This window comes from Ciconia boyciana, chromosome 6, assembly GCF_034638445.1.
Source record: "Ciconia boyciana chromosome 6, ASM3463844v1, whole genome shotgun sequence".
Lineage (NCBI taxonomy): Eukaryota > Metazoa > Chordata > Aves > Ciconiiformes > Ciconiidae > Ciconia > Ciconia boyciana.
The window spans coordinates 58465708-58491833 of NC_132939.1; the positions used below are offsets into that span (position 1 = coordinate 58465708).

Sequence of the window (26126 nt, forward strand, 5' to 3'; positions counted from 1 at the left end):
TCCACAAGAGTCGATCATTTGTTCTGTTTCACGTAATGGAGGGAAATGTACAGCTTTTTCCATTTATACAGCCTTTTTTAATCAAGTGGGAACTCAGAAGTGCTATTGAACTTGCTTTACTTCATCCTTCTTGTGAAAATTGAGTTTTCATACTTAATCACTAAAACATGACAGAAAAATATCTGAAGCATGTACCACCTGTTTTTCCTTTCATCTTGATTCATTCATTAGCTTCCTCGTATTAAAAGCCCTCCAAGACACAATTAACCCTTTTTTAATACTGTGAAGCTTGAAATGATCATTAAAACTCATTAAAGCAGAGAAACTTACTTTCAAAAGCAGTTTAATATTAAAATTGTCCTGATTTATTTTCTTGTGGATAGGGTAGAATACTTAGGGTATGGCCATCATGGTTCCAGTCTTAACTGACTATTCAAGTAATTAATAATAATTGGTTGCTTTGCATTGCAGAACTGTGCTCTGTGCTAGAAGATACTTTGATGAAATAATTTTCTATAATGGAATGTTGTCTTCTGAGTATGGACTATATAATAATGATATTGTCAGCAAGTCCTTTTTGTCCATTAAGAGGAAAATATAACTGAAGATAAAAATACATTGCCAAAAGTCTTGCTTTTTTCTCCCCCTTTACATTCTCCTGTATTGTGAATTGTGCTGTTGCCACAAGAAAGCAAACATTTATGTATGTTTTCTGATTTACTGAGTCGGTTTTGTTTTTAGCATTCTTTAAAATGCACAAACATGCAGTCAATTTTATTTTGGTACTAACTTCAGTGCTCTTGTGTCAACATACATGAAGGTTGAATTTGATCTCACTTTAAAAAAAGTAATTTTTTTTGTATTCTGTTAATTGCCTAGTCTGTTCCCAGCATTATATAAACAATCTTAGAATTGAGAAATTGATTAGAACAGACAAAATTCAGAATAACCTTCTAAGCCCATAGGCAGTGTTGTTTTCATCCTGCAAGTTTTTGCAGGATGAAAGTGACTAATCTCCAAGAGAAGTGCCATGAAGTAAAATGGTGACTTTAAAGTAATAAACTGCCTTGGGTTTACTGAAACTGCAATAAAACTATCATGAAGCACTGTCAAAGTGTTGATTTATTTGTACTACTGATATTAGAAGTAATAAAATGTAGGATTTACTGGTATGGTTATAGCATTCGATGTCCATTTTATTAGACAACTCAACAGGTATTATATTGTATCCTACAATCATAAGATATTTTATAATCTAGCTTTTACTGCAGCAGAATATTCATAGGGAAAATAGTTTTGATGTTTAGCCTTCTCTCACAGAAGTGAGCATACTGGTTCTTCATATGGGTCATTTGTTGCTAAACTTCTTATTTTATCTTAAAACTATGACAAAAAGAGCACCATGAAAAGGATGTGCTTTTGGTTATTGTGAACTGTATTTGGTAACTGAAATGATAATTCAGACTAGTTCTGTTTTCTAAAATATATTATTTGGAAACAACTGCCTTTCTCTTTAAAAATTGTTTTAAAAATATGAGCAGGACTATTTATGTTCTGAAAATATTAGCTGTTATATACTTTTAAAAAATTGGATAACTAGTAGAATGGGATCTTCAGAAGTGCTCAGCATCAACCTAATTCTGTCCAGAAGAAACTGAAAAATGAGAGGACTTAGAGCAGCACTTAGAAATCTCCATGTAGATGCATGATGATATTCCTATCTGTCTCCTCAGTGAAGTTAAGGTAAAATTCTACTTAAAATTACAAACTGAGTGAGAAATATGATAATAGCCTATCTGTAGGCAGATGTAAAAGCTGCAATCTGCTAGGATTCCTCTTACTCAATGGAAAGCAAGGTATGATAGAGACAAAAATTTGGAAGAAAAATGGTTTAAAGAGAAAATGTATTTGGATACATCCCTGCACAGAGATAGGACAGCATTATGAATGGGAAAATATAACATTAATTGTCATTGAGAGCAATGTGGACATTTCAAGAAATAATACAAGTCGCAAAAATGTATTACAGATCTGTGCCTTGTTAATTAAATGCCCTAATTCTAATCAACCATGCAATTATTTCAAACAGACTTGTACAGCTTAGCAGATACAACTTTGGAATGCAAAGCTTTCTCAGCCACGATGATTTGCCGTAGCTACTTATGAGTACATTGGAAAAAATACTGTGATTCTTTATGAAGTTGTCCTTATCCTTCTTTTTAAGGTATGGGATGCTGTAGATACAGGCTGCTGTTTAAAAACATATTCCTGTCACTCCTGTGCTGTTCGAGCTGCCCGGTGGTCATCTTGTGGAAGAAGGATCCTCAGTGGGGGCTTTGATTCCATGTTGCATTTAACAGATGTAGAAACAGGTAAAGGTCACGTAAGGGTGCATTATAGCCCTGTCTTTATTAAGTACAGATACCTTCGGCTCTCGTAAGCCTTAATCTTTCTTCTAAAATATAGATAAAATCTACAGATCAAAGTTAGAATTCTTGAAATGTCATCGCTAAAAAAAAATCTCAGCACTTAAGGGTAGTTTGAGATATTTAAGAAAACTGAAATATCTTTAACGTCATGATCACATGTAATTTCTGTTGTCAGATAATGCACAGATGAACAGAATGAAATGTGTATTTTTTATGCTCTGTCATGATCATTCATTAAAGTGTTTGAAGAGCCTCTTAAGGCTGACTTCAGTAACATTTATACATATGGTTAATTTAAACATAGGCTTGTACCTCATTCTCAGGTGGGTTGGTTTTAAGTTTGTGCCTAAAGTTAATTATGAGTTTTTGTTTTTGTTTTTGTTGTTGTTTTTTTTTTTTTTCCTGAGTAGGACCTTAATTAGGAGTGTAGAAACTTAGATTCTGGTATGAAACCTTGAGACTGAACCTGTGTTGCTTTGATGCAGTTGTGAATTTGATTTGGGATTTGATTGTTATGACCTTAACAACTAATTTCCTGGATGCTGTCTCTCCTCATGTCTCCTTCACAAACTAAAGAGCTTCCATCAGCTATATTTCTTCTCTCCTTTATGTATGTTATCAGCATTCATACTGCTGCATTCATTGGGGCTGTACATAATAGGGCACCTCTGAGTGTGTATAAATGAAGGATTAGGCCTAAAATAGTACCTTGTCAACTGAAGAGATGCAATTTTATTTTTTGCACTTGATTTATTTTTAAATGTTTAACTCCGGCAAAGGTGCAATAATTTTTTGTAAGACTACAAAAGAAATCCTTACAAAAATTACAAGAAGTTCTTGTCTAGGAGGGTTTTCTCTTACGTAACAGTAAGAAGTACATTGTATGTGAATATCTGGAGAGCAGAAGTCCTATTCAGATGAACTGGGAAAGTGGCCAAGGAAATTTGTGAATATTGTTCACATGAAAAGAAGATTCTTTTCCATGCTCTAAGAATCTATTTTTCTCAACATTTGTCATACCAGAAGTATTTAAATTCAATGATGGCTGGAAGGGAGCTGTTGTAGTTTGGGAATGTAAAACATGTGACACAGTTACGGAATACTGATGTTTCGAGAATATTCAGGTTTTGTAACAGGGAAAAGAGCTTTATATATCTGATGTAGTAGTACCTGAGGTTAATATACCAAGCCATTAATTTTGTCAGACTACTTGTTTTTTTTTATTTTCAGTCTCATTGCAGCAACCTTCTCATTTCTAGTCTCATATAGCTGAATCTCACTAATCCAAGGGGATTTAATTTTGACTGTAATGCCTACAAATTCTAAACAGAGTGGCTACTGCCGTTAATGGGATTTATAGCAGTAGAATAGATTTTATGTGCCTGAGTCATTCGAAGGGACTACTGTGGGGAAAATCTCATTTTATAAAATCATAGAACAAGTTCCAAAGATACATGATTTTAATCATATACTTTAATTTCTAACATCTATTTGACTTAACTATCCAGTAATGGGATAGTAGTCTGGATTAAGTTGATAGTAGTCATTCATTTGAAAGAAGGTATTTGTAGTGTTTTAGGCAATGACAACAGTAGCAAATTATATTTATCAAGTTTCAAAACAGATAAGCTTATAAATGGTTCTTTCCTTACTGACTTGTGAGTTATGTAGTATTTCTAACTACTTAAATAAATTGTATGTGTAAAGGCAAAATGAATGTTTATAATCCTTGAAAACACCAGATATTCAATATTGCGTTATTTCAAGAACGCAGAATTTCTTGTAGCTCCTGTGAACTGCAGTTGTAATGTTGATGTTTGGACCTGACTTTCAGTGACACACACCTCATTTGGAAAAGTATTATATGAGTGATTGGAATTTTATTCTGATTTCCTACGCATGCGGGCCAGTTTCTGATTTCCCTCCCTGTTGTAAAGTTACTCTTTTTTTTCATACATTTCAGTCAATTCTTTTCAGAGAAACAGGGCAAGCAGTTTGCCTCTGGAATCCAAATCAATTTGATATAAAAAGCCTCATTTCCATTTGAAAAACACTAAGGCAGCTATAAGATTTTGATTTACATTAGTTCACTGAATCATTCATTCCTCCTCACTCTTCATCAGTGCTGAGATGATTTCTTCTTTGATTAACTTCAGATAGATGTTAGAACTGTTCCTTCACAGAGGATTTTTAGATAACTTTTTTGGACTTTGGTCTTAATTACTTTCCATTGCTAGACTGAACTAACTACTAGTGTGTTTAAATGCAGTAAATGCATACCGGTGGGATTTTATAAATACTAACGCTGTCTTTAAGGCTCTGTGCTCTTGTCTCTTGTGTATGTTGTTCTGATTCAACATTTTTCTAGTCATGTTTGCTAAAGTCTAATACTTCTTGTCTTTGTTTTCGGTATAGATTTTATATATTACGTCTGTGTTATAAAAATTGCTACATGTCCTTCACCAAAAGAAACCTAACAGTCTGAAGAGAATTACTTTTAAAAGTTTAGGAAAGGTTGCAAATACAGCTTAGTACATGCGTGGTATTGAGCTGCTCAGTTGGGGTTTTTTTGTCATTTTGTGTTGGTTTTCTGTTAGGAACATAGTTTCTGCCCTATTAAACCAAAATTGTAGTCTAGCTAATTGTTTGTTCTGGGTCTGACGACAGCTAGTTACAAGATTTTTCAAAGGAATGTGCCAGCATTTTTGTAACAAACAGTGCTAGAATAAAATCTTCAGGAAATTTTGTTTCTAAGCTTGGTTTTAAGTTTGGTTATCCATTGTCCTAGGATATTGCATTTTCTGGAGTGATTTCCTTTTTTTTTAAATCTTTGTGATCTGAACAACATCAGAATAGAAGCAAACACTGAAATCTCATTAATCACAAAACAGAATTTTTGTTGTTGGCATAGAAATCCTGATGCAAGGGTAGAAGATACATCCATGAAATCTTATCCTGCAGCTTTACACCATCAAACTTCTTCCCCTTGTCCAGTGTGTTTAATGAAAGTTCTTATATATAAGAAGATCTAAGATGCTGCAGGGAGGAAAAATGGGCTGATAGGAACCTCATGAAGTTCAACAAGGACAAATGCAAAGTACTGCATCTGGAATGGAGTAATCCTGTGCAGCAGAACAGGCTGGTGCTAAACTGACTAGAAAGCAGCTTTGCAGAAAAATACCTGGGGGTCCTGGTGCTGAATATGAATCAGCAGTGTTCTCTTGCAGCAAAGAAGGTCAACTTCATCCCGGGCCCGATTAGCAAGTGTTTACCTAGTAGATAGAGAAGATGATGCCAGGCTCTTCTCAGAGATGCGCAGTGAAAGGATGAGAGGCAAAGGACAAATGTAGGAACACAGGAAACTTCTTGGCTCAACTCAAGGGTCATCAAACACTGAAACAGGCTGTCCAGAGAGGCCATGGAGTCTCTATACTTGGAGATACTCAGAACTTCAGTGGAGAGACCCCTAAGTAACCTGCTGCAGCTGGACCTACTTTGAGTAGGGGTTTGGACTAGATGACCCCTGGAGGTCCAACTTACATGATTTGTTGATGCTATGATGAAGAACAGGGAAAGAAAAGAATTCAAATTATTGAGGTACAAGGAGTTCACTTGTCCTGGTTTGGTGAATATGGACGCTGTTGTACAAGTCTTCTTTTTCTAAATTCATTTTTTATAGATCATCACTTATCATCTTATTGGTCATCCCTTGTCCTAACACCAGGATGTCAAGCTAAGACTCTCCACAAATATGGTTTTCTTGAAAACTGTTGTACGTATTCAGAGTATGGGTCTGATCCAAAATATGCGTAAAATGTTTAAGGAACTCAAGGTTATTCATGCGTCATTCACATGAATGGTTCTGTGGCTACAGTTTGCATGAGGCAAGTTCAGTACTGCAATATGGGGTTTCATAAATATTAGTAGATCCAAAAACTGCAGCTGAGCTGCCTGTAACAATTACTGGTTAATATTTTTTTTTTAATTGTCTGATTTATATACATTATTTCTTTATAAAAAGAAAGCTTTTTGAAAGGTTTCACAAATGTGATAATAATGCAGCAGTCTGAACCAGTGAGACTCCCTGGTTTTGTTCATCTCTACTAACACCACACTCGCAGTCATTTTCTACTAGTGATAGTTCAGACACTTTGTTATTTACAGAGTAGTAAGTAGTGGTATATTCAGAGAGCACTGAAAAGCTTTTAAAACAATTCTAGGTCAAGTACATTTGACATTTAACTTCTATTACGTCCAGGTGTAATGGAGATGCTCTGCCAACTTCAGAAGGGTAACTGTATTTTTAAAATTTATTTATAACTATTTTATTTTTGGAATATATGTTTTATTCATCACTGGATTTTTCATTAGTCACAAATGAATTGGTACAATAGCATAGGCAGAACATTGGCTGGGTTGATGCTATTTGCATATTGTAGATACTTTTCATTTCTTTAATATTATGACAGAGGGAATGTTCCAAGAAATTTTGGCACATTTCCTACATTGCCAAATGCTGCAGTTATATTTTAGTTCATGGACTGAGTTTGATTTCAAATATAACGTCCTCAGAGTTATAATGGGGAATTTAAATTCCCCATTGTTTTGAAAGTTTTCACATTACCATGGCCCGGATACTGAAATTAAGCTGTTGGTTTTGAAGGAAAGTTCAAATTATCTATAATGTGGTCAGTTAAATCTGTTTGGTTTTTTTTTTAACCTGTTTTATTTCACATTATTTCGAGAGTTTCTTAATGGAACATTTTGTACCTCCAAGAGGGTGGTCCAAATTTGCTTTTCTATCTTTTCCTTTATATTCTAATTTGGTAGTCCTATAGATATAACATTATTATTGTTAATATTATTGTTAATGTAATTGTATTTGTTCACATAGGAGTTTTAGTGCTCATACATACACATCACCTTAGGCGAGCTGTGACTTCATTCTCCTATTCCTCCCCTTCTCTCCCAGTACTGTGTAGATAGTATGTTGTTTTAATATGCATGAAGGTTTTATATGACACCTCAGAAAAAAGCCCAATTGATTGATTTTTCTTTTTTTTTTTTAATTTTATTTTTTCCTTTTGAATGCATACAGGCATCTTTGATGTGAGGTCTCAAGATTCCCCCCAAAATTCAGCAGTTTTAAGTAAGACGTTGAACATAGTTTAGTGGTCACTCTCCAGCTAGGAGGTAACAGCATTTTACTTTTTTATACTGACTAATGTAAAGTCCTTGCAATAAGAAGAGAGAAAAACATTTATTTTTGGGACATTTTCAAGGGTAAGAGATAAAATGATTTAATATTTCAAGCACCTTCGCATGCCAGAAACTTGTGACTATGTAGGGGAAAAAATTAGGAAACACATATAATCAGTATAACTTCAGTTCTTGGAAAAATAATAAAGCAATTTGTAAGCATGCCAAGGTAAAATGGATAAGTAACAGCAAATGTAGATTTGTTAAGAACAAATTATGTCTGATCAATCTAATTTTCTTCTCACTGTCGTGCATGAGGGAGATTGTGACTGTAATGAGATTTTTTTTTAATATATTGTCTCATGTCTTTTTGTAAACACAGTAGGGAAACCCGTTCTGCTTAGCAAGATTACTCTCCTGTCCTTGTAAGTCTTAGGCTTCACTTTTCTTTACAGATTAGTGTAAGGAAGTGAATGGTTTTGGATTATGCAGGTAGGGGTGTGAACCCGAGGACCACTGAACACAGTTACAGAAGCATCCTGTACTCAATAGTTGTGCTGATGTTCTGTGAAAAATTCACAATGTTAAATAGCCTTTAAAATATCTGATTTCACAGTTGAGCAATTTCACAGTAGGCTTGCAGCATGAAGGAGCAGAAACATATGTTCAAGAAAGTGTTTTTTCATACTGTGTGTGTTACTGGTGAGCTTTTAATGAATGAAGAATTGAATTAAAGCACTTTAAGAATATAAAACACACTGCAAAGATGTAGTAGATATTGTTATTGAAATTGTGAAAATTAAAGATTGAGAGAAACATTTGCTTTCTGCTTTGGAATAACAACCTCTCATACAGGAAAATGTTATGTGGTATGGATTTTGCCTCAATTAGGCAAATAGATTTTCAGAAGATGTAATTTTCTACAGCCTATGAGTTGGCTGAATCTTTGTTATGCTGCCTTTAGAAACTAAAATACACTAAATATATACACATAAAGGTATATACAAGCTTGCTGATTTACACCCCTTGTACTCTATTATGGATGAGGGAGTCTTCTCCTCAAAGGACATCTTTTGCAATATATAAAATAAGGCCCCCAAAAGCTGAATGTTTAATGTTAATAAACTGAACAATTGTAGACAAAAATGTATATAACTGACTTGCAGAAAGGTGGAGCAGTGTCTCCAGCAAACACTGAAGCTGGATTTCCCAAGCCATGGGGCTAGCTTCTGTCACAGCACAGTTACAGCGTGGGAAGCAGCAAATTCTGCTCATAGTAGTAAAACACACTAAATAAAGTTTGTACGGAAAGGAGCTAAGAGTTGAATTCATTGTTTTAACGTACTAAATTGCATGAGCTGTTTTGCCCCACATCATCTTCCACTGTGATCTGTTCCATCTCTCGGATATTTTTCCTAAGTTTCTGAGGTTCTGAAAGATTTACAGTGCTAGAGGTTTCATAACGGTGTAGAGAATGCACCTCAGCACTTCAGCCCTGCAGTCCTAATACCTAAAAGGGAAGGGCTTAAGGGATGTATTCATGTAAATGTTAGGAAAGTTAATTTTGCTGGGATGCAGGCATGTTTGTATGGCAAGCAGTCCGATTGAGATTCTGTATGTTGCGCATAAATTTCAGTTCTAGCAATAAGAGGGTTTCCTTGCTGTACTGTTGTGATCCTCCCCTTTTGAGTATGTTATCTGCTGCTGCTTTGCTCCCATGCTCTTCTTTTCTACGTTCCAGCCTTCTAATTTTCTGTGACATGGGAGTAGAATGAAATTCATGTATGCATCTAATAACACCAAACACTGTTTACTGAGCTTCCAAAAAGAGACATTTGATTGAATTTCACTTCAGGGGGTGAGAGAATGAGAAAGAGAGCTGTATTTCAAAGTATTAATTGGAGAGCCTGAGCTTTTAAGATTAATGTATCCTGATTGCACCTCACACCAGTCAAAAAGCTAGTGTAGTTAATATCTGCATCAAACGGGTTAAAATAGGAAAAGGAAGGGGGTTAAAGAGTATAGAGGTGAATAAGATGCTCAAGTAGTTTGCATTAATTTTATCTAGTATTACACTGTAATGTAGAATTCGTAGAATTACACTGTAATGATCTCAGTGCTATGAGAGCTTTTCGATAAATAACAGACTCTAGAAGACAAGAAAATGGCAAATGCAGTGCCCACTTCTATCTTAAAACAGGGGGAGATGGAGCAGGGAATTAGAGAATTTTAGTTTCTGGAGAAAATATCGAGCAAATGATTGAATTACTTGAAAGTAGCTGGGGATGAGATTGAAAGGTGGACTAGTTAATAACAAGTTATGTTAAATCAATCTTCTTTCTGTGGAAAAGTTAACAGATCTTGTAGTTAGTAGGTGAAATGCATCTTGAATTTAGTGCACATCTTTTTTGATTGTGCCTTACCTGGCTTTCTCATGTCTTAGGCTAGAGAGCACAATGGCAAGATCAATGTATGCATTACAGAAAAAGCAGTTTTCAGAAGTCTTGTGGAGGTAAAAACGTATTTTAGTAAAGTCAGTTAAACAATTAATGTTTGTCAGATTAGATGATGAGTTCCACTGGATCACTTATGTATATGTCTAATGCCATTTGGACAACACACTTTATGGAGAATAGTGAGCTCGATGCATCCTTTATAAAGCTGTTTGACAGCATCAGTACAGGTAGGCTGCAGTTTTGCTAATTTCTGGCTGCAGTGCCATTGAAAACTTGTTGATTATACTCTCAGGGTGTTTATTAAACTAGGTACCAGTAGGAACCAAATTCCTTTGGGAGCAAAGTGCTATTAAACTGACTAGTGAACCTCCATGGGGAAATTCAGTATTTTCTCAAGTGCTGTGGATGAGAGGAAGACGCATGTGTATGTGGCTTTTCTAAAGCCTGCAAATGATGCCTGGTAGTGGTGCACATGAGAGCAACATCTTGTCACTCCTATAAGTGACGATTTTAATACTTTCTTCCTTCCGGTGGAGTCTTTTTTTTTTCCTTCTGGAGCTGTTGGGATACTGAAAGCTCCCACGGTGAGAGATGGTCACTGTTGCATATGACTTGTAGAGAGAACCTCTGCTGCCCTTATGACTTTTTTCTCTTTTTGGGGAAGGCACTTATGGACTAAATTAAGTCTTTCACTCGGTAGTGACAGAGAGGCCCTTTAGATCTTGTATGGGTAATAGGTGGAGAATCTTTTTAAAAAGAACAAAAAAACCCCTGCAAAAACCAGAGTTCACGTAGAACAACACTCAACCCTCCCTTATGCTCCCTGCAATCTATTTTCCCTGCCCCTGCTAGCTTGAAGAACATGTGTGGTGAAGTAAAATCTCTCTCTTCTCTTCTTTAAAATGAATAAATAAATAATTTGACAAGTCTTAGCCTCTTGACTGTGTAAGTTGAGTTCAGCAGATGGGGAAAATGAAACTGATGACAAAATCAAATAAATTAGCTCCAAATAATGAAATAAGCATTAAAAAAAATCTATATGAATGATTTTCAGTATTGTTCACTTAACAGGAAATATTTACATCTGTCACTAATGTTTTTAGCTCAAAGTATTTTCAGTTATTTAAGAAAGCCTATCTTAAGACAACTCTCACTTGCTGAAAATGTAGTTTAATGAATATTTTAAGAAACTTTTATCATAGTATTTTAAGGGTTGGGTTTTTTTTTACTTCTGCAGTACCTTCTTCACTGTGGCTTAAAGTAGTAACTTTATTTAATGTGGATCTTTATATGTGATATGTAGAATATAAAGCACTGTTGAAATTGTGAAACTAAGCAAATGTATTTATCTTGGTCCATGCTGCTGTTCCAAAAATTATATTTCAGTGAATGTACATTAATATCATGAATTTGTTAGGATGAAAGGAAGCAGCAGACTGTGGAAAAGTCCTATAAATTAACCTAGCTGAATTCTGTTGCCTTCAAAAGTGTCGAGAATCCAATTGATGCTAACCACAGGATCCTGTGGAGATTAGTGTACATAATTAAATGTTGAGAACAGTGTATCCATGGGAACAGCTATTGCCTTATTTCCTACTTTCAAGATGAAGTTTCACTCCTACCTTCACAGAAATATAAGTAAACAACTCAAGAGTTGTAGTATAGTTTGGGACGTGGTATTTCTGCACAGCCAGTATTTTTTCTAGTTATTTTTATCGCACTGAAAGAAAGACTATGGCTCTCTGTAGGGAAACATTCAACCATTAGATTTGTAGATTTAGTCCTGCATGTCGACTGAACTGGGACCTCGGTGGACCTCCTCTCCTTAGTGTGTGAAACCACTTGTTCTCTCCTTTCAGTAGGACACAGTCAGTGGTGCAGAGACCCATGAGCAGGAGCAATTTCACGTGGATAGAAATTAGTGAGTTGAGTCTTGTATTGTCAGTAAATCAGAGTAGCCCCAGATACTTGAAATGTGTTAATATAAACATATTAGTCTTTGACAACCTTGGCATTTTTGAAAGTAGGTTGAAATGAATAACATATTTCATTTTCTGCTCAAATTTTAATCTCTGCTTCTCACTTTATTTTAGGGAAGCAGATATTTAGCAGCAAAAATGAATTTAGGATCAGTGCGCTGAAGTTCCACCCTACAGAGTCAAATATTTTCATTTGTGGAGGGTTCAGCCCAGAAGTTAAAGCTTGGGATATAAGGACTTCTAAGGTAATGGAAATCATTTACCTCTTTCTCTTTTAGAATGTTTCCTAGGTTGGATGTGCTGTGCATTACTAAGCTGCTAGATGTACGGGTCTTTCAATGAAATGTTATTCTGAAATAGTTTGTATTTGTCGTTGATTGTGTTGCCATTTGTTGATAGGAACCTCTGTAATGTTTTTGAAGCACAAAGAGGAACACTGTACACAAAAAATAGGATTTTTTTTTTTTTTGCTTTATGTAAATATGAGTAACATATAGTGGAATTAAATAAAGCCAATAGCTCACTTCAGGATTGTGAAAAAGGCAGTTGTGTACTAGGAAGCAGGACAGCTAACGCGCTGTTCAAGCTGTTACGTGTGGGTCAGGATGTGTGTGCCTGTAGCTTTTGTGTAGAAGCTTGGAGTAATTTTACATTCATGAAGGGCCACGGAGAGGCATGTATAGTCTCTGCCTTCACTTTATGCTGAACCATGAAGAACAGCATGCTCCCAGCTGCCATTCAGAGCTCAGGTAAGACCAGAGCTGTACTCTGCCAGTGGAAGCATAAGGCAAGCTGATATCCTCATGCGCAGAACAGCTCAAAGAGCAGCAGTGGCTGTAAAGTGAGTAGTTCTTTGTTTTCCTTTGAATTTCTATGTGGGTAGATCCTACTCATCTTAGTTAGCCATCTGTTTGCTCTAGAGGGTGTGACAGAAGAGATCCGAAAAAGATAAGATTGCTTATCCAAACTTTGTCTTTGACTTTGATGTACTAAGAATAATAGGTGAGAGATGTAGGCAGATGCGTTTCAGGTATGGGGGCTCTAACAGGAGAGCTCAGAAATAGTTATGGGAGTTGCTCTATTAAAGAAACACAGTATTATTGTGCAATTCACAATCTAATTCCTGTGCTGCAGTTGTTCCTGTGGATTTGTCACTGACGTTTGAGAAAATAATTTAATTGTGTGGGATCTATACTACAGGCTTCCCTCACACGAATAGGTTCTTAAAAGAAAAACATTACTAAGTACATATCAAGGCTGCCAAGTCTGAGACTACTCTGAAAAAAAATTTACTGTGAGTTTCAGAGTTACAGTGTCAGCATGAAAACCTTTGTAAAAAGTCTGATGGGATTTATTCCATCCGTCATGCTTGTATGATGGCTAGTTTTCCTTGATAAGGATATGTAGAGATACTCAAAGCACAGTTCTATGAAGGAAGATGATTTTAGTTTTAGATTGCCAAAATTGTAAATACTTATGATAAAGAATACCTATGTAACTTTTTTAAAAGTTATGAGATTTTCCACAGCAGCTCTTCCCTCCCTCGACCTGCCTTGCACTGGTGTACAGTATTCTCGTGTTGTCAGTAAGTGATTTTGGTATACTTTCTTTAGTGTAGGCAACTTATAGAACATGAAAATATGTATCACACAAATAGGAATTAGTACCAGTTCAAAGGGTGTTTGTTCCACGTGATCAGAGGTTACCCTGTAAATTTACTGTGGAACAAAAACATTACTTTTTTTCTGGCAGTGGGCTGGAGAAGGAAGACTAATAGAAGTCTTCTCTCCTGAACAGCAGGTTCAGTGCTTTCATAGGGTGCAAATGAAGTAGGGAATACAATTGTTCTTTCTTGAGATTCTCATAACAGGAGACCTTAATTGTGGGGAGGAGGTGCAGTCTGTAATTGAACGCTTAGCTGTCCTTTTTAACAGAGAAGCCATTGTAGGCTGAACTTCCTTTAAAAAGTACTTCAGGAGCTAAATGGTATAATCTGTTTAAGGCTTAAAGATTGTTGACTGTAGTGTCAAAATTTGAGATATTTGGTGCTAGTCAAGGAGAAGATGGCAGGTGTAGGTGACAAAACAATGATGTTTTAGTTATACACAAAGTCAAATGATAGTCTAGTTGTGTACAAAGGCAGAGACATTCTTTCTTTCACACCCTGTAGTTTCTTTATGATGGATTTTATACCTATGTATGTCTTTGAGTGACTATCTCCGAGAATCCTGTAAAGATGATTTTTCTCTAGATTTGAAATCAGCTGTGATTGATGAGCATGTTCATGCCAAAAATGGCAATACCTCCAGCTTGCGTGTGTCTAAGGTGCCCAGTCTCTACAGATGGAAAATAAGTGATTCTGTTCTATAGTAACAAACAACCAAAATGGCATGTTGCAAAAATGTGCCTGTCTGGAACAGTTGCTTACTGTTGGATACAGTTATGGAGGAATGTGGTTAGAAATCTTTCATGTATGGTAGGAGACAATCTCAAATATTGATAGTGGAGAAGGCACTTCAGTTTCAAGTAAACAGAAGATTCATTTGCAATGGATATGTACAGTTCAAGGATTATGCTTGAACAAGATTTTTTTGCAGCAATTCTGATACCAGGGATTGTGATGACAAGACCTGAGGACAATGCAAAATTGCATTGACTCAAGTAGAATTAAAGGGCTAAATAACAGATGTTAATGCTTGTGCTAGATAAGTTAGTTCTGCGTAATCTCCTGAGTCTGATGCTCTCCTATTGTCAGTATCTCTGCCAATCCCTATATTTTGGTTTTATCTTTGAATGGTGTTACGGTGACAAATGGCTTGAAAAATGCTGTTCTTGGTCCTTTTACCCCTTCTGAAGTTTCGGAGTTTCAATAGTGCTTTCTTGTTGTACCAGACGAGGTATCGAGCAGTATTTTATTCCTAGCAATGAAGACACTGAGTGTGTCATCTCTTAAAGCAGCTCCTTCCTGTTAGGTTTTAAATTCTGGTGCCTCAGCTCAACCACAGCCAAACTGTCAATTAATATGTCTGGCATAATTTACATGAGGCATTATTGCAGTGAGGAGCAGACAAACATGTTGAGATGGAGGTTGCAGTAGAAGATGAAAAGATAAGGGGCAAGGTGCAATTTGTGAGGTACTGGCCTTTGTAAAAGGCATTGTAAGAAAGCAAAGGAGCAAAACCATACTGATAAACTGTAGATTTTAATACCCCACCCATTCATATCTTCTGTAATCCTGACTACCAGTAGCCTGGCTTGAGATGATCTGATATAGTAACTTTTGTGTAAACTACGTCTGACAAAATTGCAGAGGAAATGTGCAGTTTTCAGTACATTACCACTGCACAGTTATAAGAAACAATAGTTATGCTTGGGATCACCCTTGTGTAGGTTGCAGGGCATGACATATAAGCTGCGTGTGTGTCTGCATGCAGAGCCTGTAGTGACCACTTTGGGTGACAACATCTATGATTCTTTTCCAGAGGACAAACACACACCATAAAACCCATTTTTATTTATGTAGAAGAGGAACATGAATACTTAACAATTTATTAATTTGACTATACATTCAGACTAAAACAGCCCTCATGTTTTCTACTAATTAGGGAGTATATTATCTTTATGAGATTCAAACAGTATTTTATCATATCTTTATGCTTTACTGCCCAACTGTGGTTTTTGGCCTCCTTGCTTACTGATCTGGGTGTGGTGCCTTTTTCAAATGGATGCAATGAGGTATTTGTCTTTCCATGGGCCATTCCCTATCCACTTTTAATACTGTTGCTGAAGTAGACGGTACTCAAGATTGTTGCATTATGATTTTTTTCTTTTTGACTGAGAGTATTGCTGTTGTGTGCAATATGTCACAACATTGCATGCTGTGACATCCTTTGATCCCATCTGATGACATGATTTCTCAAAAGGCAGCGCGTTCTGTGGCCAGGATGCTTTATACAGCAGAAATGAGACTAGCAGAATAATGCATTTTAATCTCAATGACTAACCATACACTCGTTTTTGCAATGCTGAAGCTCCAGCCTTGGAACCTGCCTTAAAGAGCTGTTGATCACCGAGGAATGCCCACAGTGTTTGTCTCTGTACCTGCAAGACACTCCAGTGCTTAGAAAGATTGTGTGCAACTCTATTTCCGTAAGCTGATGCTAGTGAAGAGATAAGGGAAATATCCCACCATATTATACAAGGAAATAATTTACTTTCTGAGAGAATAAATCAGTGAATGAATGTATATTCTGACAGGTAAAATAGGAAAGGTTTTAGGCTTGGTAAAACAAAACCCCAGCCTGTTTCTTTTGTACAGATCCTGTACTGGGCTCTCTCTGGGAGTTTTTAGAAGCTGTTACCTGCTTTGTTCATTAGGAAACAATTACATTCATGTAGAACTTCATCAGTTGGAAAACTAGGCAATTAAATAGCGCATGAGGAGTATTAATTTTAATAACCAGCAGTGTCTAATCACCTTAGAAAGTGGAAGGCGTGGGTTTAGCCTGGTAACAGATATTGATCCTTTTTTTGTTTGTTTGTTTGACATGTTTGCTTATTTGAAAACCATAATTTTGTATGTACTGTGATTGTCTAAAGCAGAAGTGTGGTTTACTCTCTTACTCTGAAACATTTCCAAAAGGGGGAGAGAGCTTCTATTATCCTGTGATTTTTCTTTTTCCCCATCTGAGGTAGCTGTAGCTCAGTGATGGGTGTAGACTGTTAGACACCTACCTTTGCATCGGTTTTAAAATTTGAAGAACTGTGTGTGTGTATTGAGTGAATGTGGAAGGTCACAGCTGAGTGGAGAAAAGGGGAAAAATATCAAACTCTGATTTGACTGCTTATGGCTTCTTCTTGCAAAATGGCGAGTATCACCTGTGCATCATAACTGCAAAATAACATAGTTACATTTCAAACTCTCAGCCACAGAACAGTATGTTGGTGTGCTGGTTTTGGCTGGGCTAGAGTTAATTTTCTTCACAGTAGCTAGTATGGGGCTGTGTTTTGGATTTGTGCTGGAAACAGTGTTGATAACCCAGAGGTGTTTTGGTTACTGCTGAGCAGTGCTTACACAGGGTCAAGGCCTTTCCTGCTTCTCACCCCACCCCACCAGCGAGTGGGCTGGGGGGGCACAAGAAGCTGGGAGGGGACACAGCTGGGACAGCTGACCCCAACTGACCAAAGGGCTATCCCATACCATATGACATTGTGCTCAGCATGTAAAGCTGGGGGAAGAAGAAGGAAGGGGGGACGTTCGGAGTGATGGCATTTGTCTTCCCAAGTCACCGTTAGGCGTGATGGAGCCCTGCTTTCCTGGAGATGGCTGAACACCTGCCTGCCCATGGGAAGTAGTGAATGAATTCCTTGTTTTGCTTTGCTTGTGTGCGCGGCTTTTGCTTTCCCTATTAAACTGTCTTTATCTCAACCCATGAGTTTTCTCACTATTTAATTAATAACCCTTCCAATTCTCTCCCCCATCCCACTGGGGGGGAGTGAGCGAGTGGCTGGGTGGGGCTTAGTTGGTGGCTGGGGTTAAACCACAACAGTTGGTTAGGCATGAATCATCAATATCATCAGTATCTCATGTCTGCTTCTCCCTACTTTGGGAGATTTCAAGGTATTCTTCAGGTATTCCTGCTTTTAGCTTACATTGTTATCTTTATTCACAAGATAAAACCAGCATGCTTTCTATCTTTTCCATCTTGCACAGTTAAGGCCATATTCAAGATTGGATAAACTGTCCTGGACAGTATTTTGAAATTTGTCCTGTTCTAAGAAGTGCCATTTGCTCTTAACTGAACTACATGTCTGAGGCCTCTTGCCACTTCATTTCAGTTTTGATGCAAACAGTCTTAAAATCTTCCAAGTGCTTTCATCCTAATTCCTTACAAGATTTTCCTGTTTTTCCTGTTCTTTCAAGTGTGTTAACCTGTCATTCAGCTTGGAATCATGTGTGGGTAAACTAATGATTCTTTTTGTTCCCATCATCATACTCTTGATAGCCTTTTCAGGCTTTGCAGCATATTTTGTCAATAGAGTGAGCACCCTAAATCAAGACCTTGAATCTTGTTATTCATTGCACGCTGAAAACTCAATTTCAGCATTCGCTGGTAATTCAATTGCAGAGGTCATTCTTTAGGATGTACTCCTGTGTTTTAACAGGCTATCTGCTTGCACATCTTAAACTTAACTATGTGAGGCAAAATGATAATTGTATATCAGGAAATGAGGGAATTTTTCGTGGAAATTCAGAGCAAAGCATTAAGCACCACAGAGATAGAGAGAATGACTAATAACAAAAATATTGTCCAATTACACATACATATGCAGTGGTTGAAATGGGCTGCTTTATGCCAGTGTGCCACATTGGTGCTTTCTGCTGATGGAAAATGACATAGATAGCTGATAGTGGTATTCTTCCAAATTAGTACTTCTGAAATCTCGCTTTGATTTTGATGGGCAACTAATTTTTAACAGGAGCATAAATTTATGAGCATAAATTACTAATATTTATTCATGAATTGAATGTGGTATAAAAATTGGATTTCTAAGCCCCAGAGAAAATGTATGAAGATAGGTTTGAGGCAGCCTTTCAGCTACTAAAACCTTGAGAAATGTGCAGTAAGCTATTAATCAGAAAGGCAGATATAAAAAAAAAAACAAGGAGGAATGTTGAAAGACATTTATTGCTATCCCTGTTCTGTTGAGCAAATAGGCAAAATGATTTCAAATGTAGCATTGGGTACTGAGCAAGATAAAGAATGAAAGAACAATAAGGGAGTTAAAATCTTCAAGATAAAGCTAAGCAATATACTTCAGAGAAATGAATGGATGGAACAGTTTAACTGCTCAGTGAAATGTAGAGTATATAGGCATCTCAAAATTACAGAGACAAGTAATCAAAGCCTGAAAAAAAAAAGAATAAAAGAGGCAGTTGACTAGCATGTAGAGATTTATTATAGTGGTATGTCTTTCTGTTTGTGTTAAACCCAGTTTTGTGTCTCTGGTGAAGAGATTATTCTGGAGATCTTATATTGCTGTATAACAGATTGATTAAATTTATGAAACATTTGGAGAATGTTTATAGAGACTTTATGAAAAGACCAGAAAACTTGGAAGTGAGCTGCTATGTTTAAAAAAAAAAAAAAAAAAAAAGCTCTACAGTGTCGAGCAAGGAGAGAACATCATATTGAACAGCCCCCAAGGGATCTTTGGACCTCAGAGCTGAACCTAGAGAAACCCTGTAAAATGCCCTGTAAAAAGAATTGTGCAATAACACTGAGACCTTAAAGTAGTTATATATTTTAGAAGTACTTCCTTTCTCTAAGCTGTGGAAGAATTTCTTAAGATGTTCAGCACAAGCCAGTTGAATTACAGTGTCACTCTCCGTTTTGGCTGATCTACGTTAGCTTTTCAGACAGGAGACGATATATATTCCAACCACTTATTCTACCTGAAATTTTAATATTCCTTGAAATACCAAAGAGAACAAAGGGTCAAGACTTGTATCCTTTAGCTGGCAATAAGGACTTTATTGTGTTCACAAAAGAAAATATGACCACAGATAATTTTTTTCTTTTTAATTTGGGTTTCTAAGATTACTCAGATGTAATATCAGAACAAGACTACAACTGTAACTGTCTTGTACTGATAATACTTTTAAAAGAGCTAAAGTTCCTTATATCATGAGTGAATTGTCAAACTGAATTGAAAAGCTTTACTTACACTTGTCAGCAAGGTTTGCATAGTGTAAAGTAGGGATGCTGTTAGCTCTGCCGAAGGACATACAGCACTCAAGAACTTGCATCTGAATGTATTCATTTAAATTTTCTAAATGTATCCATATAGTTATTTTTGAGTTTTGCATATTTTACCTTTTATTTACATTCTGCTTTGATTGATGGAACTCTTAACATTTTGTAAGCATTCAGGAACTGGTTCTTTATCATGTGCATACAGAAATGCAAGGAACTCTAAAGGTAGGGAGATCACTAACATTTTTTTGGACTCTGTTAAAAATAGAGGAATAATTTATTCAGCTGTTGGATGTACTCTGTTTTTGATCTCTTGTCTGTTGATGTTCATGTGTTCCGTCTCATAAACCACTGAGGCCCATTGGAGCTTTGGCAAGAGCTATCTGCTGTAGCTGTCAGAACAGCAAGTCCTGATGAAGCACCATGTAGTAATCTGGAGAGGGAATAAGTGGAAGGCGACAGGGCTGTGGCTCTGATCTTTAAGCAAAATTTGAAGCTCTTAGACCTCCATAAATGCAAATCCACTGCTTATGTTAAACAAGGAGGGAAGGAGAAGGGCACCAGGTAGTGGAGACCCAGTAGTATGACCTGATACAGCCACAGAACAGACTTTGAAGGAAAGATTAGTTACAGATATAGGAATAAATTAAATTATAAAAAAAATAAATTATAGGGGTTAAGCGAAGGTTGATTGTGTGTAGCTTACTTGATGTCACTACGATTTTGGACTTTGACAGAGCAATTAGAGATGCTGGAGAAGGCAGGGACTAACCTTGGTATTGTAAAATGAGAAAACTAGCTAAAGGTGAGATCTCAAGAAAGGAAACAGACTGGGAGGAATTTAGTGAAGTGCTTCAGGCACAGCTCCAAATGGAGACAACATTTATTATTTTATTTTTGAAAAATGTTTGTTACAGAAACACAATATATATATAAAAAGGAATAGAATATCATGCAGGAAAAATAGCAATGACTTATTAGAAATGGGAAGAGTACAAATGAATACAAAGGGCCAGCCTTTTGGGATTAATAACAAAATTTTGTCAGGACATAAGGAAGGTTTCAAAACAGATTAATACAAAGTCAATCTGTTGGAGTGATAGGCAAATTTAAGGAAAACTTAGATTTGAAGATTTACACAAAATTCCCATTTTTGAAACTGAGGTCTTATAAGCTATAGAACAAATTAACTAGAAAACTGGTGGAAGCAGTTATTTTGAACTTTTAAAATTAGTCTAGAAATGCACTGCAGAATTTTTATTATTAACAGAGGCCGAGGCAGAGTAACAACAGGGGGCGGTTTCCCTATCTTGGTTTATTAGTCTGGATTGAACATTGTTTAGCTACAAAATTGCAACTATCATCTATAGCGTTATGCTTAAAAAGAAAAAATGAAAGAGATGCTCTTTATGTTGTTGAGCTATTTCTCCATACTTGAATTTATAAAGAAATAAGCCTAAGTCATTAAAGCACAGTTAAAAAAATTAATAAATTTAGAGTGCGAGTGCAGTGCATTTGTTTCCTTGGAAACATTCCTTTGCAATTTCTTTCAGATGAGATGCAGTTATTTTAAGTAGCATGTATTTAGGAGACCTAATGAATTTGTCTCTGGATAGCATATAAATATGAAAAAAGGCTGTAGAAATTGGTGGAGCTACTTGCTCTTCTAGTTTCTATAGAAACAGCCAATACATTGTCATGCACTGGTGGTATTAGGAAGAACAATGTAATTAAAATAAGATGATTTATTTAGTGCTTTAGAAAACTAAAGTTATTCTTCTCACAGTCAGAGAAATCTTTACTGAATTTATGGTCAAAAAGTTCAAAGACATATGGTGGGGGTACATTTGTACTTGCGTAATGGCATTTGTTTTTAAATGATAACATTCAGGGATCCTTTCTGAGTGTGAAGGCACATTTTATGTGGCTGTATCACATACATAAGCCATCCTGCTGTGCTTATTTGGAAACCTCATAAGGTGGTATCGCAGATGAGAATTGTAGACCTGTCTGTGCATACAATATCTCCTGGAGCAACTGCTCCTGGAGAGACTGAAATGGGCCAGGAACAAAACGTGCCTCCTTCCGGCGCATGAGTATTTGAGTGAGAAGCTGTCAGGGAATAGCCGTTCCAGCTTCAGCCCATTTCTAGACAAATTTTACACCCCCAGCAGCAACCAGTATGCTTTAAAAAAAAACAAGAATATGAAAGCACAGCAGAATTCTTTATCACAATTCCCAGCAATTCTTACCCAGGCCTTTCTAACTTACAGTGTGGAGACTTGCTGCACTACAAATAGTGTCTGTCTTTCATGGCTCTCTGAAGTTTCATGCTGTGGAATTGGTTGTTCTTGATTCTTTGTATGCCTGCAACATCCTGTAGCAAGGAATTCAATTTAAATATGTGTTGTGTGAAGAAGCATCTCATTCTGTGTGTTTTGAAGCTTCCTTCTGCTAGTTTGGAGTCTAAATTCTTGTAATGGAAGAAACTGTTCACCTTCTCCATGCTGCCCAGACTTTATTTCCGATTCTTTCAAATTCCTCTTGGTCATCTCATTTCTGTACTGAAAAGTCCTTGATTATTGCTCCTCATAGAAAAACCATTCTGTATCTCAGATGTTCCTTGTCTGTTTCCTATATACAGATTTCACTTATCCTATTTGAGATGGGAAGACAATTTTAAATATCTGATGGGAAAATATTTTTTTTTCTAATAAATGGTTGACACTTTCCATCACAAGATTCTTGTGCCTTCTCAAGCAATCTGAAAGTGACTTTAAAAAAAGCAGTGTACATTGTTCATACCTAAAGTCTTATAGATCAGTACCAGATTAAGCTCAACCACTTCTTCATTTTAATCAGTGTCCCTTTCCTTTTAATTATTCTCAAGACCCCTTGATAATCTTGAGCTGTGTCTGAAAACAGAGCAGTTACAAACAGGAAAAAATGTAAATAGAAAAGCAAAATAATTTTTTTCAATTACATAAAGAGAAATACAGCAGTCATGTTAAAAGACTTTAAAAGAACATAAGGCTGTAGCATGCTTGATCTTCTTGTCTATGATATTGTCATGTGTTTTGATTAAAATTGCTATTGTAGTTTTTAGATGGAGATCAGAGACATAAATTGGATTTGTCATGTGGTTGTGGTTTTGTTGTGAACATGTAGCTAAAAAGCAAATAGTAGTCCTCTGCCTCAACACCTTACTCTATAGAATAGATCAACACAAATGACTTGCACTGCAGTAGATAAAAAAGCTTATATTTTGTGCAAAATAAGCTTTCTTTTAAGTTAAAATGCACCTTTTTTTTACTATTAATTGTGTAGTACTGTTTCACAGAGGAAACTTAAATCAGTCCCCCATTGCATTAATTACCCAACATGCCAGTAGGAAGAGGCAGTTTCATGCCAAAGCACTCAATCTAAAAGGGTAGGACAAGAAGTGGAAGAAAAAATATGGACATTTTTACAGGTTGGAAGCCATGGCACTGACTGATTAAGGGTTTTTTCCATGACCATCCAGATTGCCTGTAGTCCTATTAGATTTGTTTTGAGACCTCATCTCCTGATGCTCAGGGCAATGACTATAAAAGCACATTTCTTTCTCATTGCTTGCATAAAGCTTGAGGGAATTTTAGGAAAGTGCAGTGCACATAGGTTACAGGTGACCAGCACAGAGCTGGGGCGAACAGCAGCTTCTGAATTACTTGTGTGGAGACTTTGAGTTTTCTTGACAAACAAAATACCTGTCATTGCATGTGCTTTACGCAGAGAAGTATTATGGAACACCCATCTGAAATACATACCTTGAATTCAGCATCACAGCGTGCTTTTCAAATCACCAGAAACATAAGAATCTGTTTGAAACTGATTTAATTTGCTTAAATTACCTTTCTTGTTGAATGCCTGCAGCCATGAACTCTTGCCTTAGTGAAGAAGCTTTATTATTATGTTGGATTGTGTTGACACCAGAAACTATTAGGCCTTCCTTTGAAATGATTTCTTTTATGTCCAGAAAATGCTTAGATTGAATAAGTGGACTGTGGTTTTCCAATGCTTATGGGTGATAAATCTGCAAATAGAAAAAGAGCAAAAGCTGTTATTAACAAACTAAAGCCAGCAGGGTAGGGAAACTGGTGCTTTCCCCAGGCAAGTTCCTCAGGCATGTCATGAATTAATTGTCTAAGGTAGAACAAAGCAGGTTTAATTATGAGTACTTTTCTGAGCAGGGGTGTTGCAATTAGTTATTTTTGAAAGCTATCTTTATGGCGGAATTTAAATACTAGGTATATCAAGTTCCCAGCTGCTACTCAAAGTGTTAATTTATTGTTCTCTGAGTCAGTTCTTACTATGTGATTTGAAGATTACACAGATAGTTTTTCTGAGGTATGCATCAAACATATAGAAAAAGGTGGTATTTTGGACTAATTTTTATAAAGACAGTTTCCTGTTGCAGAGCTAAGATACACAGCTAATTTGGTTAGATATCCTATTAAATAACAGACAAGCAAATATATTTAATGATTAGCAGTGAAAATGTTTAAATTGATAGTGGCAGTTTATGTAAGAGCCCAACAGGTTTTCAGCAAAAATTAAAAGTATGTGCACATTACCAACTTCACAATCTCTTCTTTTTCCTTACTGAGAGATGTCTGTTGCTCCAAAACCTATTAAAAACAAGTCCCAAACCTAAACCCTAACCCCTTAACAGTGCTGGTCACAGTGTATGTATGGATACGTACCTACATACATTTCACAAGGGTTTTTTTAGAAGACAAAGACCCAAACAGTATGTCTGAGTTTTTTTCATCTTTAAAATAAGAAAGTATTAAAGAATCACTACCGTGATTCACTGTTTGGGACTTTATTATCATTTATTGCTCTATATCGTTCTTCTTCATTTCCCAGCACAAAATAGCCTTTGTTTCTGCCTCCCTGTCCCTGTTTCTACACATTTGTGCTGCTCCACGCTCTGATCTTGCCAACTCTCTGGTTGGGACTTGTCACTTCTGTGAAGGTGCCTGCTGCTAAGTAGCTGCCTCCTTCAGTCTGTCGGGCTAGTAAAGCCTTTTGTGTCCCCCCCTCTCAATTTAACTTTATTTCAGTTCTCCTGCAGTTCCTACAGGTGTCAGGTTTCTGTATGGTTTTTCCATTTCTCATTCCAGGCAGCTATTATATTTTGTGGGTTTTTTTTAGTTTGGTTGGTTGGTTTTTTTTTAGTATTTGCTCTACAAAATAGCTTAATTTTCTACTTTACTAATGAACTACGGACTTCCTTTTATAATTCTGTGAAGAAATAGCTATGCATGGTGATTTCTCTATAGAGAAAGTGGAGGCTATAAATATGCAAATATCACTTTTGGCTTTACAAAGTTTAATTGCTTTGTATATTATGCAGATTCCTAGGCTGAAAAATCTGACAAGAGCAAGTAACATTTGTGTATTCACTATCTTAAAAATGCAGGCAGATTGCTGAAAAGTGTGCCAGTTTTTTGAATCTGCAGGTTTACATCTTGTTGATGTTATTACAGGGTGTGTAGGGTGCTTGCATGACTGAGGTTCTTCACTGAATGCAAACATCGCGTTTCTAAACTGTACATTTCGCAGAGCCTGTGAAAAGCAATTGGAGCAGCTGCTGCTGCCATCCTTCTACATGCCGAGATCACAGGGAGAAGAGCTGGAAGGGACCTCAGGAGATCATCTAGTATATCGCTACCCTAAAGCAGGATCAGCTAGTTCTGAACATTTCCAAAGAGTCATAGATTTTTGAGCTTGAGGCAAGAAATCAAGAAGTTCTCATGTTGTGTTTGATATTTGAAATGATTTTATGATTTTCCTTTTATTGGTTAATGTATAAAACAGAGGTATAATCCAGGATATTTCACTGCAACACCTGAAAATTATTTTTTAAAAAATGTATGTGCTTACAGTATCTGTAAAAGGTCTGGGCCCTGAAGTCAGTAGTCATGTGCTATGTTAGAGGTATAATGTAAGCACTGAAATGCCTCACAAAGTTGGGAACTGTTTCAATATAATGCTTCAAGCACTCTCTCTGCTCTGTTGGTTTTTCTAGTGGTGTTAGAAGAAGGACTAACCTCTGAACACGCTGTTGGAAGTGCAGGCTGCTATGTTTTAGCTATCTTGGGGAGAGAGAGAGATTTAGGTATTAATAACTAGGAGTCTTCCAGTGTCCCAGTTTTAAGGATCACCATCTTCAGAGAGATGGATTGCTTTGATCTGGCCACTTGCCTTGAAGTTTCTCTTCACTGGAGGCAAATCAGACAAAAAGAAAGCAAAAGTATTGAT

At 36.5% G+C, this 26126-nt stretch overlaps 1 protein-coding gene across 3 annotated transcripts in view; it reads left to right on the forward strand.

Moving 5' to 3' along the window:
* Nucleotides 1-26126, forward strand: part of WDR25 (WD repeat domain 25) — a 77008-nt gene that overhangs the window by 42104 nt on the left and 8778 nt on the right. For all 3 annotated transcript variants that reach the window (XM_072865779.1, XM_072865781.1, XM_072865780.1), the window contains 2 exons: nt 2225-2372; nt 12178-12308. In XM_072865779.1, the coding sequence (XP_072721880.1) occupies nt 2225-2372; nt 12178-12308 (279 nt within the window). The remainder of the gene's footprint in view (nt 1-2224; nt 2373-12177; nt 12309-26126) is intronic.